This window comes from Cibotium barometz, chromosome 9, assembly GCF_041138505.1.
Source record: "Cibotium barometz isolate CiBa-2024 chromosome 9, ASM4113850v1, whole genome shotgun sequence".
NCBI lineage: Eukaryota > Viridiplantae > Streptophyta > Polypodiopsida > Cyatheales > Cibotiaceae > Cibotium > Cibotium barometz.
The window spans coordinates 22,583,249-22,602,053 of record NC_141054.1 but is presented as its reverse complement, the minus strand read 5'-3'; the positions used below and the strand labels follow the sequence as shown (position 1 = coordinate 22,602,053).

The window sequence follows — 18,805 nt, the reverse complement described above, 5'->3', positions numbered from 1 at the left end:
AAGAGTCCATAGTCTTGAGGATTGAACTTACTCGTATGCAAGCTCTTCTCCATGCACAACAAGAAGAATTGAATCTCTATCGCCGCGAGGATCCATTGGTACATGACCGTTTGAACGCCAAGAAAGCTGAATCTTATATGGATCATGCAATGGCAATGATTGCTCAAGAGTTGCACATGCAACCGAGGGATGCAGCACGTGCATACTTGGCTCGTACCGAGAATGCCTATGCAGAAAAGGCAACCATCCCACATGTCTTGGAATCTCGACAAGTGCCCAAACAAGAACTTATGTCTAAGAGGATGAATCTCCATGCGATGGGAGAGGAACAATCAGTGACTTCACGCCATGCAGGAATACCTCATGTAGCCTGTGAAGGATACAATGTTTATGGCAGTGGTCAAAATGTATGTCAAATGCCATTGCCAGCTGAAAATGTGCATGCACAACACATGCAACATGGGCTGCAATTTTCTGTTGGTGCAGGTATTCCGCGTATCTCTCATGCCACTCATGCCTTCGAGTGTGCTCGTGAGGGAGAAGTTATGGCTGAAAATGTATCAATGCATGTTGAGGGGCCAGCCATGCCTCATGCTTACAGGGCACATGTATCTATGCCTTATGCATCACCTTTTGGTCCTAAAATGATGCCAATCACAGGGGCTGTCCCAATGGACAAACATGGGGGAAAACATGTTGAGATGCACACACATGCATCAAAGTCTCGTGACTTCAAAGCCGGAGACAAATCTGTGAAGTTTGACACACATCATGGGGAATATGATGCATCAAAGGCACTTGCTTTTATTGCCTAGTTTGATATTGCTTTCAGTGATGAGGATTTCACTCAGAAATCCATGATCCGGCATGTAAGCATGTTCATGAAAGGCACTGCTGCCCATTGGTGGCTCACGGAGAAGCTCTCACCGAATTCCGTTAGATCATGGGAAGAGTTCAAGGAGAGGTTCTATGCTCAATTCTTGCCTCCCAATGCATTGAATGAGATAACAATGAAGTGGGATTGGGTAAAGCAAAATGAGGGGGAATCGGTAAATGCATATGTACAAAAGTTTTGGAAAGTGCTCTTAGAGGTGTCTCCATTTATGCATGTCACCGAGGCAGAAAGGAAGAGAAGGTTTCAATCGGGATTGCAACCCGTGTACAAAGCGGGATTACAAATGTATCCTGGTCATACCTTACACCAATTAATCGCAGCCGCCACCGCCACCGAGCAATTGAAACTCAAATTGAGTCTATCCAATAAGGCTAAACCCTCATTTCAAGGCAAAGAGAGGGCTGTCCAAAACCTGCAAAATGATGGACAGTTACCTAAAAGCTGAAAATAAGTTTGCTAAAAAGCGTCCTTATAAGCCGGCAAACTTTGGTCTTAGTGCTGAGAAGGAGGAGCAATATATGCGTGAAGGCAAATGCTTTACTTGTGGCAGTAGTGAGCACATGGCAAGAGCATGCCCAAATAAGAAGAACAAAGCTGAAAATGCTAATGTACCGAAGCCTAATGTGCATATGGTTCCGGATGTGCAGGGCAACACTTCACATGATAGCAAAGATAGGGTTGTATGCAAAGCTTGGGGACAACTCAAGGATCAGCCCGCTTTGTTCATGTTTGATGATTGTGCATCTGAAAATTTCATATCCACTTAGATGGCAGCTGCTTTGGGTATTGAAGTGGAGGACATGGGTCCTCAAATTGAAGCAGGGGCTGCCTTTGTTGGTAGAGAAGTGCAGGTCATGCCTATTTTTGGCAAGTTGCGTATACACATTCAAGGCTATGTAGATCATGAGGATTTTCTTGTGGCGCCTTTGAATGGCTGTGATGAATTGGAAAGCCTTGGCATACACGTATTGATCCGTGCAAGGCTTACAAGACTAATAGGATCACCTTCATGCATAAAGGCCGAGAACATGTAATTGATGCTGGTGAAGAGGGTGATACCATTCCCCTTGTATCTCATGTACAAATTAAGAAAGTAATGAAAAAGAGTATTTTTGCGTACTTGATTTTTGTACGAGATCCTGTTGAGGAAAATGATGTACATGTAAACACTCTTTGTAATGATAGGCTGAAATTTTTGCAAGAGCACAATGATTGTTTTGCTGATGAGTTACCAAATGAGTTACCACCTGTACGACCGGAAGATCATCGCATTGATCTTGTGCCGGGTAGCTCACCACCTAATAGGCCAGCCTATCGTGTAAGTGCATCCCAAAAAGAGGAGATTATGAAGCAAGTAAATGAGCTTCTTGAGAAGGGTTTGGTTCAGCCAAGCTCTTCCCCATATTGTTCACCCGTCCTCTTAGTTCAAAAGAAAGATGGATCCTTTCGTATGTGTGTGGATTATAGAGCTTTGAATAAGCTTACCATCAAGAATCGGTTTCCGATTCCACGCATAGACGACATCCTTGACAAGTTGGATGGATCGGCATGCTTTAGCCGAATTGATCTCAAGAGTGGATATCATCAAGTGCGTGTAGTGCCTCAGGATGTACACAAAACTGCTTTCAAGACAGCATTTGGGCTTTATGAGTATCTTGTTATGCCTTTTGGTCTTACAAATGCCCCGGCTACATTCAATAGAATGATGGATTGCATATTCCGTGGGTACAGGAAATTTACAGGTGTCTTCTTTGATGACATCCTAGTCTTCTCGAAGACCGAAGAAGAGCATAAAGCTCATTTGGCTATTGTTTTTGAAGAGCTCCATAAGCATAAACTCTTTATAAATGCAAAGAAGAGTGAGTTCTTCTTGTCAGAGATACATTATCTTGGGCATATTGTGTCCAAAGATGGAGTGCGGATGGATCCTGTAAAGATTGATGCAATTCGGAATTGGCACGAATTGAGTTCGGTCCATGAGATCCGTAGTTTTCTTCGATTATGCTCTTACTACCGCAGGTTCATTCGGCACTTTGCATGGATTGCTTCTCCTTTGCATGATTTGACAAAGAAGAAGGCCGTGTTCAAATGGACTAATGTAGAGAGAGATGCATTCCTCAAATTGAAAGATGCAACTACTCATGGTCCAGTGTTGATCGTTCCGGATTTACAAAAGCCTTTTTGTGTGGAATGTGATGCATCTGGAAATTCCATAGGAGCTGTCCTTAATCAAGAGGGACATGCCGTGGCTTATGAGAGTCATAGATTGCATGATGCAGAGCTATCTCTTGGCATTTATGAGAAAGAGATCTTGGCTGTAATTTATGCACTTACTATATGGAAACATTACCTTCTTGGGACTGATTTCACTGTGAAGACAGATCACCAGAGTCTGAGGTATTTTCTTACTCAAACTAAGTTGTCAGAGAAGCATATGAGGATGGCCAATTTCCTCTCTATGTTTCATTTTCAGATCTTGCACACCCCGGGAAAGAAGAATGTAGTGGCCGATGCATTGTCACGAAAGCCGTATGTAGCAGCTATCTCGGTTGCCTCTCATGGGGACTTGTCTCTCATGGGGACTTGTCTACCATGCGTGATTTGTATCATACGGATGCTGATTTTGCCACTATTTGGACTGATTTGATGGCTGGTCATGCACATGCCTCATATGTGATCAAAGAGGGTTATCTCATGAAAGATAATTGCCTATGTGTGGTGTCTGACATGAGGCAAAAAGGTTTTGGATGAGTGCCATGCTCCTCCATATGCTGGTCATAGAGGCATAATACCTACTACGCACATGATTGAGCGGTATTTCTTTTGGCTAGGTATGCGGAAGGACATAGAGGCACATGTACGTGCATGTATCACCTGTCAAAAGGTCAAATTTGATAGGCAAAAGGCACGAGGTTTGCTTCAGCCATTGCCTATTCCCACGCAGCCATGGAAAGTATTACAATGGATTTCATGTGAGTCTCCTTCGCAAGTATGTGGGGCCGGAGCCCACTGAAATGGTCATTGAGGATCCACCAAAAGTGGATGAGCTTGAGGAGATCTTGCAGCCAGAGCAGATTGTGTATCACAAGGAACGCAAGCTTGCTGCCTGCAGGCAAGGTTGTGAGGCGTTACCTTGGGAAGTTTAAGAACTATCTTTCCATTGATGCTAAATGGGTAGATGAAGAGTTCTTTGGAGATTGCCTGGAGTTACTACAGGCATATTTGGATGCATTTCAGTTGCGGACAACTGTTTAGAAGCGGGGGGGAATGTCACCATTTGGCCACCCGAATGGTTCATTCTTGCTTTCACACTATGTACATATTGGATTGGTGTCCATGGCTTATGGAATGTGCCTATGCATGTGATTGACACGTGTCATGCTGTATAGTTGGATATGATATTCCGCTGGGACTTGACGTTATCATGCCCGGAATATTTGGAGGACTTGGCTTTCCGTTGGGACTTGTGCCTTTGTGTACATGCCCGGAAACGCCTGGAGGATTGGCTTTCCACTGGGTCTGGTATCGCATATACTTGCCTGGAAACGCCTGATCTTATATGGTTTCATGAACGGAAATTGCTCATGCCAATGCTGCATTGCATAGCATCTTTATGTGCTTGCCTGCAAATGAAATTGCATGCTGTTTTCATGCCTGCATGACCTATGTGTAGTTCCGGGCTAGGGGATGCCCGCCCGTGAACCGTGCGTGTGAAACTGTCTGCTGACATGGTTGTGTGGCATGTGAACAGGTGGTAAGTATTACCCAATCTAGGCTCAAATAGCCCTTAGGACTTAGCCAATATTTATAAGTGAGTGCGTTCCCACTTCATTAAAGTTTGGGCGCCCAAAGGTCACTTATAAATTATGACCACTTCCAAGTTCACACACACTACCACTTCCAAGTTCACACACACTAAAGTCCCGAGGCGGACAAGACTCAATGTCCAGGACCCGATCTTCATAAATGGGCATCTCCCCATGTCCTCTCACCTGATTGGATCCCAATTCACTTACTTATTAAGAGAAAATTCGTGTTTTCTCTTCATGAGGATTTTTGGAGGCTGAAAACTCTGTTTTTTCCACCATTTCTCTCCATTTCCAAGCTCTCCATAGCCATACCCAACTTGTAGGGTGTTTTTCAAGCTTCTAAGAGTGTTTCCAAGTGCTAATCACTCTCCTACTCACTCCCAATGACTGAAATTCAGCAAAACAGCTCTCATTTTTGCTGTAATTTCTGGTCTTTTTGCTGAAAATCCTAATTTCAGCCTTCCTTTCTCAAGTTGAACCATAGGGGAAGCTTTCCCAAGGTTCCCTTCATCCTCTTGAAGACTTTTGTTGCGAAGGATTGCGGCAAATTGAAGATATCAACACTTCTAAAGCTTCCAACGCGAAGGCTTCCGCTTGCAACAACTTCTATGAAGACTGGTAAGCTAATTGGACAATGTGTTGTCATTACTTATTCAGTAGAAGGGCAGGACTCCTTGTTTAGCTGCCCTGTGTAGTATTTCTCTTGTCCTATGTGCTCTTGAAGATGTTGCTACCTTGCTTGGTAGAACATAGAGCCAATGGTAGAGAATATGGGCACTGAAGTCGGGCCGGGCATCAAGGCAGCTCCTTGGTGATCTACATCGACATACCATTGTTTTCTAAATGCTGAATTTCATATGCATTGGCATGGAGGATTTGGCAAATGGATGCCCGTAAAGCTATGTATTGACTTTCTCCAATAGTAATACAATTTACTCAAGGGAGGGGTCGGCCGTTCCGGCTCATTGTGTGTCTCTTGTCAATTCAGCAATTTACTTCTTGTATATAAGCAAGTGTCCTTCAAATCTTAGTATATTTAAGTGTATTGATTAGCATTGTGTTCAACCAAGTTATAGCTTTCCTCCAAGTATCCTGTGAAAGGGCTTCCTTGACGGAAGTGGGCTCTTTGTCCCGCATAATACGAGACATCAGAGCATAGTTTACCTGAAGAAGCTCCGCTGTATTGCTTTTATCTCGGACTCTGTGTGATCTTCGAGGGCCGTCCTCTGTGGTCCACTCGGAGGGTAACTTCGTGACACCTGACTCCCGAAGGGTGTCTAACAACCACCTAGGTACTCGAACGGATCGTGGAGCCTCCTGTGGTCGTAGGGGCTCTACTCCAGTTGCGGGCTCAACCGGTTGATCAACTGGAATAATGGTCTGGGAATCATCATCAGACTCCTTTGGATCTCCAAGAAGCGGTGGCTCCTCGACAGTGGATACTGGAACATGCTCGTCAAAGACCACATCCCGGCTGACAACAATCTCATTCCTGTCTGGATCATACAATCTGTATCCCTTGGAAAGAGAATTATACCCCACAAATACAAGCTTGCGGGACTTGGAGTCAAGCTTCCCCCTCTGCTTCTTTGGAATATGTACATACGCATCACTCCCAAAAACACGGAAGTGCGAGACATCAGGTTTCCTGTCAAAGTATGCCTCAAATGGAGTCATATGAGGTATTGAAGTCGTCGGAGATCGGTTAAGGGTATGGACAGCCGTTGCCACAGCCTCTCCCCAAAGTGGACAAGGAAGATCACGATGCTCCAGCATGGTCCTTGCCATCTCCACCACAGTCCTGTTCTTATGTTCTACAACTCCATTCTCCGAAGGCGATCCTGTATTGGCCAGTTCCCTTTTGATGCCATGATCTGCACAAAATCCGAGAAATACAGTGAAGGAGAATTCACCTCCTTTGTCAGCCCTGAGAGTCTTTACCTGAAATCCAGACTCTTTCTCCGCCATCACGTGCCAATCCTTGAACCGCGCAAAAGCTTGGTCCTTCTGGGAAAGAAAGTAGACCCACGTGAATCTGGTACAATCATCAAGAAGCAGCATAAAGTAGAGAGATCCTCCCAAAGATGGTGTCTGCTAAGGTCCACACAGATCAGTGTGAATCAACTCCAATGGTTTCGAAGCCCGCCTGGAAGCCTGCTTCGGAAAGGATTCCCTGTGCTGCTTACCACGTATGCAAGAACTGCAACGCCCTTGCCTACTGCCAACATCTGGCAAGCCAACCACCATCTAGTCTCGGAAAGCTCGCCGCAATGCATCCACATTTAAGTGGCCAAAACGGAAGTGCCACAAATCTCCGACCTGAGAACCTGTCAACGAGGAGAGTGCAGAGAGCTTGTAGATACCATTCTCCACACCGCCTTCCCAAACAACCTAGCCAGTCTCACAGTCCCGTAGAGCAACTGAATGCTCCTCAAATTCCACCCGAAAGTCAGTCTTCAATACTTCATGCACTGACAGAAGATGAAAACCGAGAGCAGGGACATAAAGAACACGGGAAGCATGCTTGCCTCCCTTGTCGTCGGGAATAATCTCCATTCGGCCCTCACTATGTATCGGAATAGTGGAGTTGTCGCCAATAAAGATGCGACCTGACTGCCGTTTCAGATCCAAAAAGAAGTCACGGGATGGAGTCATATGCTTGGAAGCACCATTGTCAAGAATCCATTCCCGGGTATCCTTCGCGGTGAAGCCAACTGCCTCCTCGCTCGAAGACGATGAAGCGTTAGAGTCTATCATCTCTAAGTGCACAAATGCAGGAGTCTTTGCAGCTGAGGCTGAGGAATTAGCACTCTTCCCTGTCGCTTAGGACACTTTCTCCAATAGTGGCCTTTCTTGCCACAATCATTGCAGGATCTTTCGGCCTTCAGCTTCTCTCGTTTTGAGTCAGGCTTCTTCTCAGAAGACTTCTCCGGTGAAGCCTTCCCTTTTCCCTTGTTGTTATTCCGGTCTTTCGACCATTGGCCAGTTAAGGCCTCCGAATCGCCGCTGTGGGGAGGGTTCGTGAAACATTCCTCCTGGTCCAAGACCATTGGCACAAGCTCCTCCCAGGTAATGGTGCTGAGCCTGTCACTCGTAATCAACGAGGAGTAGAAAGCAGAATACTGAGCAGGCAAGTGGGACAACAAAGTGATGGCAATGTCTTCAGATGATATCTCCTTCCCAACCTGGAGGACTTCCTGTTGAAGGGCCTGCAACTTGTTAATGTGTTCCCGCATCGTCGAGGACTTTGCAGGGTTCATAACCCGCATCTGCACTTCCAAGGAGATCCTCTTTATGGGTGATACCCTGTTATAAAGAGAAGCCAAGTGCTGCCATATGCCTCTGGCCAGCGTCATGTGCTTTATGTGATTGATTACTTGTGGTTTGTAGTTGAGGAAAATAAATGACCGGACCCTGGCGTTGACACGATCCCACATCTGTGCCTGTGCCTGTGCCTGTGCCTCCCGGTCCTTCTTCATCGAGAGTAACTCCCCTTTCTCTGCTTCCGGCCGTGGAACCCCGATGACGATGAAATCAGCAAGGTCATATGACTCCAGCACAGACTCCATCATAACCTTCCAGATGCCGTAATTGTTCCCGACCAACTGACGGTCCAACAGGGAACGTGGGGAGAGTCGGAATCTTCACGTGCTTCTCAGCCATCTCTAGTAAATCTGCCATCGCGGGGATTAAACTGAAAAAGGGTGGGTGGGTGGGAAAAAAAACTCTAAAACCTGCAAGTGGCTGTCCAGCACCTTAGCCCGCCTTCCTCTTGCAACTTCTCTTCCCAAACAGTCCAAAACAGTCCACCAATCAGCAAACTAACTATCCCCCTCTTGCTTAGAAAACTCCCGAGACCTATCAAGAGCCTAGGGCTCTGATACCATGTCAAAATATGCAGCAGAAATGATAACCAAACTTGGGTCCACAAGAGCAAGTAGAGTGTAGAAAATAGACAGCACAAGAAACATTGAGAGATAGGCGTGTAAACTCTTCTCTATACACAAGATCCCGTACAAAACTGAATGATTCAATGGTGAGGAGCATGGGGCCTATTTATATGCCCCATGGATGCAGTCGGCCAGCGCATGAGGCTCTCCACGACTGCATAAAGCAGTCGGCGAGCAGAATATCTCCACGACTGTGTAAAATAGGTCAGCCAACATAGAATATCTCCACGTTTGTAGCATAGGCAGTCGGCCAGCTACCAAGAGCACATGAGGTGCAGTCGGCCAGCACCATGGGCTCCTGCCAACATGTGGCATCCATCCACACCATGAAAAAATGGAAAAAAATGGGAAAAAAATACGGGGAGTGAGGAAAAATGATAAAACACCTATACAGGGCGGGCACACCCACAACAGAGGCCCTGGTGTATAAAAATAGATAGGAGATGACTTCTAACAGCCTCTACCCACATGACCGATCAGGCCCATATCCTGGAGGACTACCAGACTCTCTTCTTCAATTCGTATCGGCGACAACTCCTCGCTTCTTGTCACCAGTGTTGGTAATGTTTCTTTGGGTTCCTCTGCCACCTTACATGATGTTTTACATGTACCACGGATCTCCAAAAATTTGTTTTCAGTGTACAAAGTTTCTCAGAAGGGGCTTGGTGTGTACTTTGATGATGAGGTCATTGAAGTGATCGACAGGAAGACTCTCTTGGTTGTTGCAAATGGAGTCCATGATGGGGGTCTCTACAAGATCACCAACTTTTCTTTCCAAATCGCTCACACTGACTCACATATTCATCAGCTTTTCTCCCCCTTGATGGCTTTGGTTTCTGAGGCAGATGCTTCTCTGTGGCATTCTCGCTTTGGTCATGTACCCATTGCTGACTTACAGAAGTTCCATTCGCAGCAGGTTTTCAGCGGACTACCTCAACTTAAGTCTCTTTCACACATCTGCCCATCCTGCATGATGGGCAAGCATCATCGAGATGCATTTCTAGAGGAGGCCACTCATCGAGCAAGCCGAAGACTGGAGCTTATACATGCAGATCTTGTAGGAGCTATGGAGGTTGAGTCTCTTGGAGGGGCTTGATATTTTTTTCTTCTTGTGGATGATTTCACTCGCAAAGTCCGGGCATGTTTTAATGCTTTTGCCAATTTCAGGACTTGTATTGCGATGGTGGAAAATCAGTCTAGGGATACAATTTAATTTCTCCCGATTGATAATAGTGGTGAGTTTGTACCGTTTGATGATTTGCTTGCGTCGAAGGGCATTCACCAACAGACTATGGTTCCTTAAACTTTTTAGCAGAATGGAGTTATGGAACGGAAGAACCGGACCATAAAAGAGATGGCTTGTGCTATGTTGCATCATGGAGGTCTCCCGCCTGCTTGCTGGGTGAAGGTGTGGTTACCTCAGTTTATCTCATTACCCGCTCTCTCACAAAAGCGGTTGAGGGGATGACTCTGGAGGAGGCTTTTACAGGACACAAGCCTTCTGTTTCCCTTCTGTTTCTCATCTACGTGTTTTCGGTTGTGTTGCTTATGTGCATGTCCCAGATCAGAAGAGGGCCACACTCGCACCGAGGTCAAAAAGGATGATCTTCACAGGCTATAGTCTGAGATCCAAAGGGTACCGCTTCTGGGATCCGGAGGTTGATGACATCATCATTTCCCGTGATGCTCGGTTTGATGAGAGCTTGGTCAGCATCGACTCCTCTCCACTTGATGCATCTTTCAACTTTCTGGATGATCCATTCCCGGCAAATGTTAGCGATCTTATACCTCTTCCATGTCCAGCTCCTCCTCCTCCTCCTCCTCCTCTGCTGCTGTTGCAACCCCGGTGCCAGTTGCTACTTTATAGCCACCAGTTCCTTTTTCACCAGCTTCTACAGCTCTGAGTCCCTCTACGAGTCCTGCTTTGACTCTGGGATTACCCTCACCAGTGCTTACTTCATCACCGCTCCTGGCATCATCAGATGAGTCCTCTACTGCAGTTGGATCTTCTTCTTCACGCTTTGAGAGGAAGGCTGTCCTATCTAGGTGGGTTCAACAACTCTTTAGAGATTCTGGTCTCATTGATGCACAGCTCCATAACCAGATCTCTGCCACCACCCTTGGACCTCGCTATTCAACTCGGGCTTCCACATCACATCACACAGTGAATTATGCTCTCATGAGTTCTCTCTAGGAGATTGATGAGCCTGAGAGTGCAGAGGAGGCTCTTTCACAGCCGCAGTGGTGGCAAGCCATGGAAGTTGAGATGTTCTCTATTGAGAGGAATCACACTTGGGCTTTGGTGCCACGGCCTTTACATCGTCGTGTTATTGGTTTGAAATGGATTTTCAAAGTCAAGTTTTATGCAGATGGTACTTTGGACAAGTACAAAGCCCGCCTTGTTGCTCGAGGATATACTCAAAAGGTAGGTGAAGACTTTGACGAGACATTTGCTCCTACAATCAGGTTTACCACCACCAAGATTGTTTTGGCTCTGCCTGCACACTTCAGATGGCCCGTGTTCCAGATGGATGTCAAATCTGCTTTTTTGAATGTAGATTTAGAGAGGAGGAAGTTTATGTTGAGCAGCCTCCTGGTTTTGTGATTCAGGGACAAGACACCCATGTGTATCTTCTGAACAAGGCTCTTTATGGTCTCAAACAGGCACCCCGTGCTTGGTATTAGAAGATCGATGCCTTCTTGTTATCTCTTAGATTTGAGAGGGCATACGCAAACAACAACCTCTATGTGCTTCTTTCTGATGGGGATATTTGTGTCATTGTTTTGTATGTTGATGACCTCATCCTTTTGATACTGAGTTGGTCACACAGGTTCAGTCCAAGCTTTTAGAGACATTTGAGATGACTGATCTTAGCCTTCTTCATTATTTTCTTGGGCTGGAGGTTTGGCAGAGAGATGATTGTATCTTTATTTCTCAGAAGAAGTATGTGAAGCAGCTGCTCTCACTTTATGGGTTGTCAGATTGTACACCCCTCTCTTGTCCCATGGATCCCAATGCCAAGTTATCCAAGGAGGATGATACACCCTTGGTGGATTCCACAGAGTATTGACAGATTGTTGGCTCATTGCTTCACCTTGCCAACACCCGTCAAGATATCTCCTATGCTATGAGTGTTCTCAGCCACTTCTCATCAAATTCTGGAGCATTTGTGTTGTGACGACACTTCCCTGGTTACCATCTTCTCGGATTCTTAGAGTGCTATTGCTCTAGCTCAGAATCCTGTGATACGAGGACGATCCAAACATATTGAGGTGCATTATCATTTTGTATGCGACTGGATCGAGCTCGGACTTCTTCGGCTGGCCTATTGTTCTACCAAGGACAATGTGGCTGTTCTCTTTACCAAACCACTTCCGAGAGCTACTTTGGAGGTGTTACTTCAGTGTGTTGGTATTGGACTGCGCCTCTGGCGCGCTGAAGAGGAGGTATTGGAATATATCATCTCCAGAGGGTCTACATGTACCTTTTCATGCTTGTATTGGTCATTTTTATGAGGCCCTGCATTGGCATATTTAGTAGATATTATTTAGGTTTTTTCTACCTTTTTTTAAAGGCTTTTTATAGCATATTTATTCTACATGACAGCTGTCGGCCTGCTATAGCTGGCTGACCTGCTCATATGGGACATATATAAGGGATCACTCCCTTCTCTTCAGTTCCCATCTCATTCTTGCATATCTGCTGGAGGTCATTGGTTGTTGCGACAGTCTCTTATGCTTGTAAGCACCTACGGGCTTCCCTCCTGCTCATCTTCAGAAATAAACAACTGTTTCCAGCCTTCTACAGTTTGTCCTTGTGCCCACAACGTGTGTTTGCTCTTTCTTTCATTAGCAGGACCTTATTTGCATTTGTCATGGTGTTCATGCTTGCAGACAGCACTCCACAGTTGGAGTACTTCATCAAATTCTCTGGATGGTGGAACATCAGAAAGGAAGTACGTGTTACTCCACTTATGGTAGGGAGAGAGCAAGAAAACAAGCCAATGGAATTTGACATAGCGTTAGCCGAACCGTTGCCAAATCCCTTAAACCTGGCTTTGGCACGGAAAGTAGCAGCATACAAGGAGACTTGCAATCATGCTAGGAAGCCTAGTGTACAAGTGGGTTCCTCGAAGTTATACCTAGTTGAGGACCTTCATATGGAGATCAAGAGTACAGAGAAGGCACTTATTTCTTCAAATCAAATAGATGATATGCCCTCTGTGGATACTTTTATGTGCATGTTGCAGAAGTGCAGAGAATCAAAAAATTTAGCATGTGCCAAGCATGTGCACATGCTTATATGTGATTATGGGCTGGAAGATTTTGGTGCACTTGGAAACTACTTTGTTTTAATATTTCTGGAATGTGGAAGTGTGTTTGATGCCCAACAGGTTTTCTACAGGCTGGTTCACCAGAATGAGTTATCTTGGACTTCTCTCATATGTGGATACATAGAATCTGGAAAGTGGTGGCAGGCCCTCAGCCTGTTCCAGAAAATCCGAGGGGATTGTGAACATGCTAGCTCAACTACTTTCGTGGTTCTTCTGAAAGCTTGTGCTAGCCAAAAATGGGTAAAAAGAGGCCAAGAACTACACACTGAGATTGTCAAAGAGGCATGCGAAAGAGAGCTAATTATTGGCACAGCTGTGGTGGATATGTATGCAAAATGTGGAGCGCTTGCAGAGGCACAAGGTGTGTTTGACAAGCTGGTAGTTCGAGATGTAGTCTCATGGACTGCACTGATTGGAGGGTATGCTGAACACAGGCGTGGTGAAGAAGCCCTGGATTGCCTGGAGCGAATGCAACTGGAGGGTGTTCCTATGAATGCTTTCACATATGTTTGCAGCTTGAAAGCTTGTAGTGGTATAGGAGATATAACAAGTGGCCGGAAATTACATGCTGAGATAGCTAAAGATGGTTTGGAAAGAAATTATTTTGTTTGCAGCAGTTTGGTGAATATGTATGCTGAGTTTGGCTTACTTGTGGAAGCACGGAGAGTGTTGGACAAGTTGCCGGTTAGACATGTTGTTGCATGGAATGCCCTTATCACGGGGTATGTTGAGCATGGCTTTAGTGAGGAAGCCCTCCACTGTTTGGAACAAATGCAAGCCGAAGGGTTATCTCCAAATGCTATCACACATGTTTGCAGCTTGAAAGCTTGTGGCAGCATAGGAGCTATAGACAAGGGTCGAGAAATACATGCTACTGTTAACAAAGAGGGTCTTGAAGGAGACCTTTTTATTGGAAGCACACTGGTGGATATGTATGCTGCATGTGGCTCACTTGCAGAAGCAGAAGAAGTGTTTGGTCAGCTACCGGTTCGAGATGTAGTGTTGTGGACCGCACTTATTGGAGGATACATTGGGCATGGGCTTGGTAAGGAAGCCATTAGCTGTTTGGAACAAATGCAACTGGAGGGCATTTCTCCAAATGGTGTTACGTTTGTATGCAGCTTAAAGGCTTGTGGCAGCCAAGGCTCAATAGTCAAGGGTAGAGAATTACACTTTGAAATAGCCAAGGAGGGGTTTGAAAGGGATCCCTTTGTTGGTAATACCCTGGTAGACATGTATGCCAAATGTGGCTCACTTGCAGAAGCACTAGAAGTGTTTGATGAGCTGCCGGTTCGTAATGTAGTCTCATGGAATGCCGTAATTGTGGCATATTCTGAACATGGGCTTTGTGAGGCGGCACTGAATTGCTTGGAACAGATGGAAGGAGAGTTCATGTCTCCAGACGCTGTGACATATGTTTGCTGTTTGAAAGCTTGTGGCAGCATAGGAGCCATGGAGAGGGGGCGAGAATTACATGCTAAGATTGTCAAAGAGGGCTTTGAAAGAGACCCTTTTTTGTATGGCACTCTCGTAGAAATATATTCTGCTGGGAGGAGAAACCCCTCTGCTGAAATCCATGGGGCTAGTGTACGAGAGTCTATAATAATAGTCTTGGCAAATGCTCTCATTGACATGTATGGAAAATGTGGGAGCATGGTTGATTCTCAGAAGGTGTTTGATGCAATGCCCACAAGGGACCTTTTGACATGGACTGGATTGATGACTGGATACTCCCGACAAGGAGAGTGTAAACTCGTTTTCCACTTCTTCAAGAGAATGAGGAAGGAAGGTATCGAACCAGATGGGATCACCTTTCTAAGTCTTCTCAATGTGTGCAGTCATGTGGGTCTTCTGGATAAGGGCCGGAAGTACTTTGAAATGATGAGTCAGTATGGCATCACTAAGACTATTGAACACCACAATTGCATGGTTGATCTGTTTGGTCGTGCAGGCCTTTTTGATAAGGCTATGGTAGTGCTTGAGGAGATGCCTTTTGAACCTGATCCTGTAACATGGAGTACTATGTTGTGTGCTTGTCGAAGGTGGGATACTGTGGAGCTTGGTAGGCAGGCCTTCGAATATGCAGCAGGAATGAAAGAACGTAGTGCTACAGCATTCATCTTAATGTCTAACATGTATGCAGCTGCTCACATGTGTGAAGACTGAGCATAAATGGTGACTGCAGTCGTACTCTTTTTTGTATGGGTACATGTGGCCAACTCCTATCCAAGAAGCCCTTGGTTGGTCCAGTGTTGGATTGTGTAGCCGCAGGGATAGTTGCTTTCCTAAGGAACTGATGTGCAGACTTAGCACACCAAAAAACCCGAACCAGGGAACCTGTGGCTGGCTTGGACTGGACAGAGTGCAGTCCTTCTAGGGCTTTTTCTCTTACCAAGATTTACACATGCTCATAGCAGCTCTTGGAGGGACATATGCGTGTATGAATGCATATGCATACATGCATTCCACTAACTTGAAGTAGTGCAAGATGACATGCTCCACTGAGCATACACGGTGAAGTTAATGAATGCATATGCATACATGCATTCCACTAACTTGAAGTAGTGCAAGATGACATGCTCCACTGAGCATACACGGTGAAGCTAATTCTCTATGGCTCTTGTTTGGCAGCAGGTCTTGGCCCATTTGCAGTAAGGAGGGGGATGAAGCAGTCATTGAGACCCTGCAGTAGTGTTGGGGTGGCATCCTTTCTTTTGCATAACAGTTTGCTTTATGAAGGGAAAAGCATCAAGCTTATGATAGATGCAACAAATCCAGACATTGGAGAGCACGTGTGATTACAGAGCACCTAAACCTAAGGGAGCTTGTGGTTCTAGACAGTGCTAGTGCAAGGGCCCTACACTCAGTTCTAGCTCAAAAAAAAACCTTGGAGACAAAGTGCTATTGAATTCCACAAGGGATGATGCAGAAGAAAAATCATCTCTACCTTGCATCTTTTGGTTTGCTGTATGAGGTTCTCTGAAGGGAGGCACCCTTCACAAACATCAACGGACAACTGCCTGGATTGGAGGAAGACCGCCGATTGTGTGCACGCTTATTGAGTGTCTACTGTCCTTGGCTTTCAAACATCCTGCAGGTGGCCAGTCTTGGAAGCTGACGTTGGCATCCTAGTCACTACCGTTCTTAGTGCGATCGTGTCGGGTGTCACCACTGTGGATGGTGTGGTCTGTCCGGTTGAAGTGATTACCAGTTGTGGCCTTGTTTCTGAGCAGGAGGTGGAATTTTCACTGGGGATTGGTATGTACTTGATCTTAGATCATTGGCCTCCAATTTTGGGACCTTCCACCTTCCCGAAGTAAGAGGGCATCAATCAGGTCTGGGATTGGCAAGTAGCCTGCTGCTACCACCTGGGATAGTTAGTCCTAGGTTAGAGAACAAGAGGAAGCAGCAATCCCAGTTACTCAGTGACTGGATTGGATTTCAACTTTGACACACTGCATTTGGTATTTTCTTGACCATCGTCTCCCATGCTTGGTCTGCTGCTACTTTTTCATTCATTCATTCTCTCTCTCTCTCTCTCTCAAATTCTTAGAACATTAAAGCCAAATCATGTCTATACTACCGATAAGTTTGTTGTTGATCTTCCTCTTGGATTGCCCTCAGATACATCTTTTCATGCATTGCTACAAGATCCAATCATACGCTGTAGATTCCCCTTTGGTCATGATAATAGCTTTCGAAGGTTATCAATCTTAAGAGTAGTAGGACATATTGAATTAATGGATTTCAACCTTAGGAGTTAATATTTCAATAATTCGAAGGTTATCAATCTTAAGAGTAGTAGGACATATTGAATTAAACTTTTATATTAGTACACTAGGCTAATTATGTTTATTATTTTTGTTGGCGTTGCATCACTCATCTACATGTCAATCATATCTTGTTGACTTGTGAAGCTTCTTGAGAACTTCCTTTGATAGTGATACATGGGATTATCTTGACTTGGTGTGGTACACATGTGCTTCTATTTATCTCCCCACATTTTTATGCTCAATGCCTCATACTTATATCTTGTTGTTTATTTTCGTCGATAAATTTTTAACCGTGTGAGAGCTACAGACTTTAACTGTCTAAGTTATAGATCCTTGTACTTACATTTTCTTATATGAGAGTTTGTCTTCACTCAATTGCAAGTGATTGTGAGTGATATGTAATGCACTCCATTAAGTTATTTTTTTGGTATCAGAGCTAGGCTTGTGAATTTATTTCCTAGATGAGAATTGTACAATAATAATAGATGAGCATCAACAAGTGAACTTCACAAGTTTATCAACAACTTTGTCAAGAAATCATTCACTAAAGATAAGAGAGATTCATTTGAGAGAGAGAGAGAGAGAGAGAGAGAGAGAGACATCTTTCAAAGTAAGAAAGAGGGAATTTGAGAGAGAGAAAGATCTGTCTTTGCAACCAAAGGACTTTCAACGCAGTCGCCTCCACCGTGTGAAGGTACACGATATAAGCTTTTTCTCTTGACCACCTTAACCAGGGAAGGAACAAGGTCCTCTCCTTTGCTCCTATAGTGTGCTTCTCAATCTTGAGAGAAAGATATTCTGAAATTTTTAAGTCAATAGTATGTGATTACCATTATTGGTGGGTATACACATAGTCAAGCAAACACACCATAGATAGTAATAGTGAGAGTCCACTTTTCTAGAGCGCAAACAATTCAAATTTATCCATTTGGAAATTTAAAAAGGAAAACATTTTCAAGGTAAGAACTTTGCAAAATAATTTATGGCAAAGAAGTAATATAGATTTGACGATAGAATGTGCACATGTCCTTGTCAGCTTGAGTGTGAAGGATAATATAATTCCTATTTTGAGGAACCCAAACCTCTACAACGGCCGCGGCCTAGCCCTGAAATTTGCAACCTTGCCCTAGACTTCAAAATTTTCAAAATTGAAGGCCTAGTGCTATCTTGGTTTTCATTTGAAGCCCACTATTAAAGAAAATTTGCTTTTATGGCCTTTATTTGCAAGCTTCTTTTTAGTAGTAGCCTTCACCTGAAGGCTAAAATGGCTTTGATGCCCATTGCATCCTTCAAGTTTCAGGCCTTTGCTGATGCCTATCCTAAGCGCTTGTGAGTGCAAGTGCCCTTTCTCCTCTACTTAATGGGACCTTTATCCAATTTAAGAGGCGTCTCCCATGATTAACTTCATCTTACCTTTGCTTCCACATATAGGCTTTTAGTTTTGCTTGGCCAGCTATAGTCCCCGAACACTTTTGTGCACATATTACACACTTAAAATAATAGTAATCAACATTTTTATTTTAACTTAAATTTCCATTTGAATATCCCTTTATTCCACTATTCCCAAGTCTTAGATGTTATTACAATAAGTATTTGAGGCCTTACATCCACCCCTCCTTCAAAGGGCTATGTCCTCAAAGCTAAATGATTGGGACACTTTCAGATTATCCCGCTCTTCCCAAGTGGCATCTTCTATTGGATACATATCCGATACATATTCCACTTTGTACTACTCGATTCCTATTCTCTTTATTTCTCTCAGGTTTGATTGCTATGGTCCCATCCTCTTTAAGCATATGCATATCCTATAGCATGTGATCTAGTTTAGCAACACTTTTTCAACAAGATCACATAAAACACATGGTGTACTTGAACATTATTGGGTGTCTCCAACAAGTAGGCTAGTCTACCATATCTCCTCAGTACCTTGAAAGGTTCTTGTCTCATCCCAACTTCAAGTTGCTAGATTTGGCTCTTAGGAAAACGATCTCCCCTCTAGATAAAATTCCTTGGGAGAGTGCTTTTTGTCATAATAAGCTTTCTA

At 44.5% G+C, this 18,805-nt stretch overlaps 1 protein-coding gene across 1 annotated transcript in view; it reads left to right on the top strand.

Annotated features, from left to right (window-relative positions):
* The window catches only part of LOC147635334 (pentatricopeptide repeat-containing protein At5g27110-like), a 60,575-nt gene extending 44,122 nt beyond the window's left edge, over window positions 1–16,453 (top strand). Inside the window, exon 2 of the mRNA XM_086802573.1 lies at window positions 12,549–16,453. Within this exon, the coding sequence (XP_086658699.1) occupies window positions 12,629–15,154 (2,526 nt within the window). The 5' untranslated portion in view covers window positions 12,549–12,628 and the 3' untranslated portion in view covers window positions 15,155–16,453. The remainder of the gene's footprint in view (window positions 1–12,548) is intronic.
* The last annotated feature ends 2,352 nt before the right edge of the window (window positions 16,454–18,805 follow it).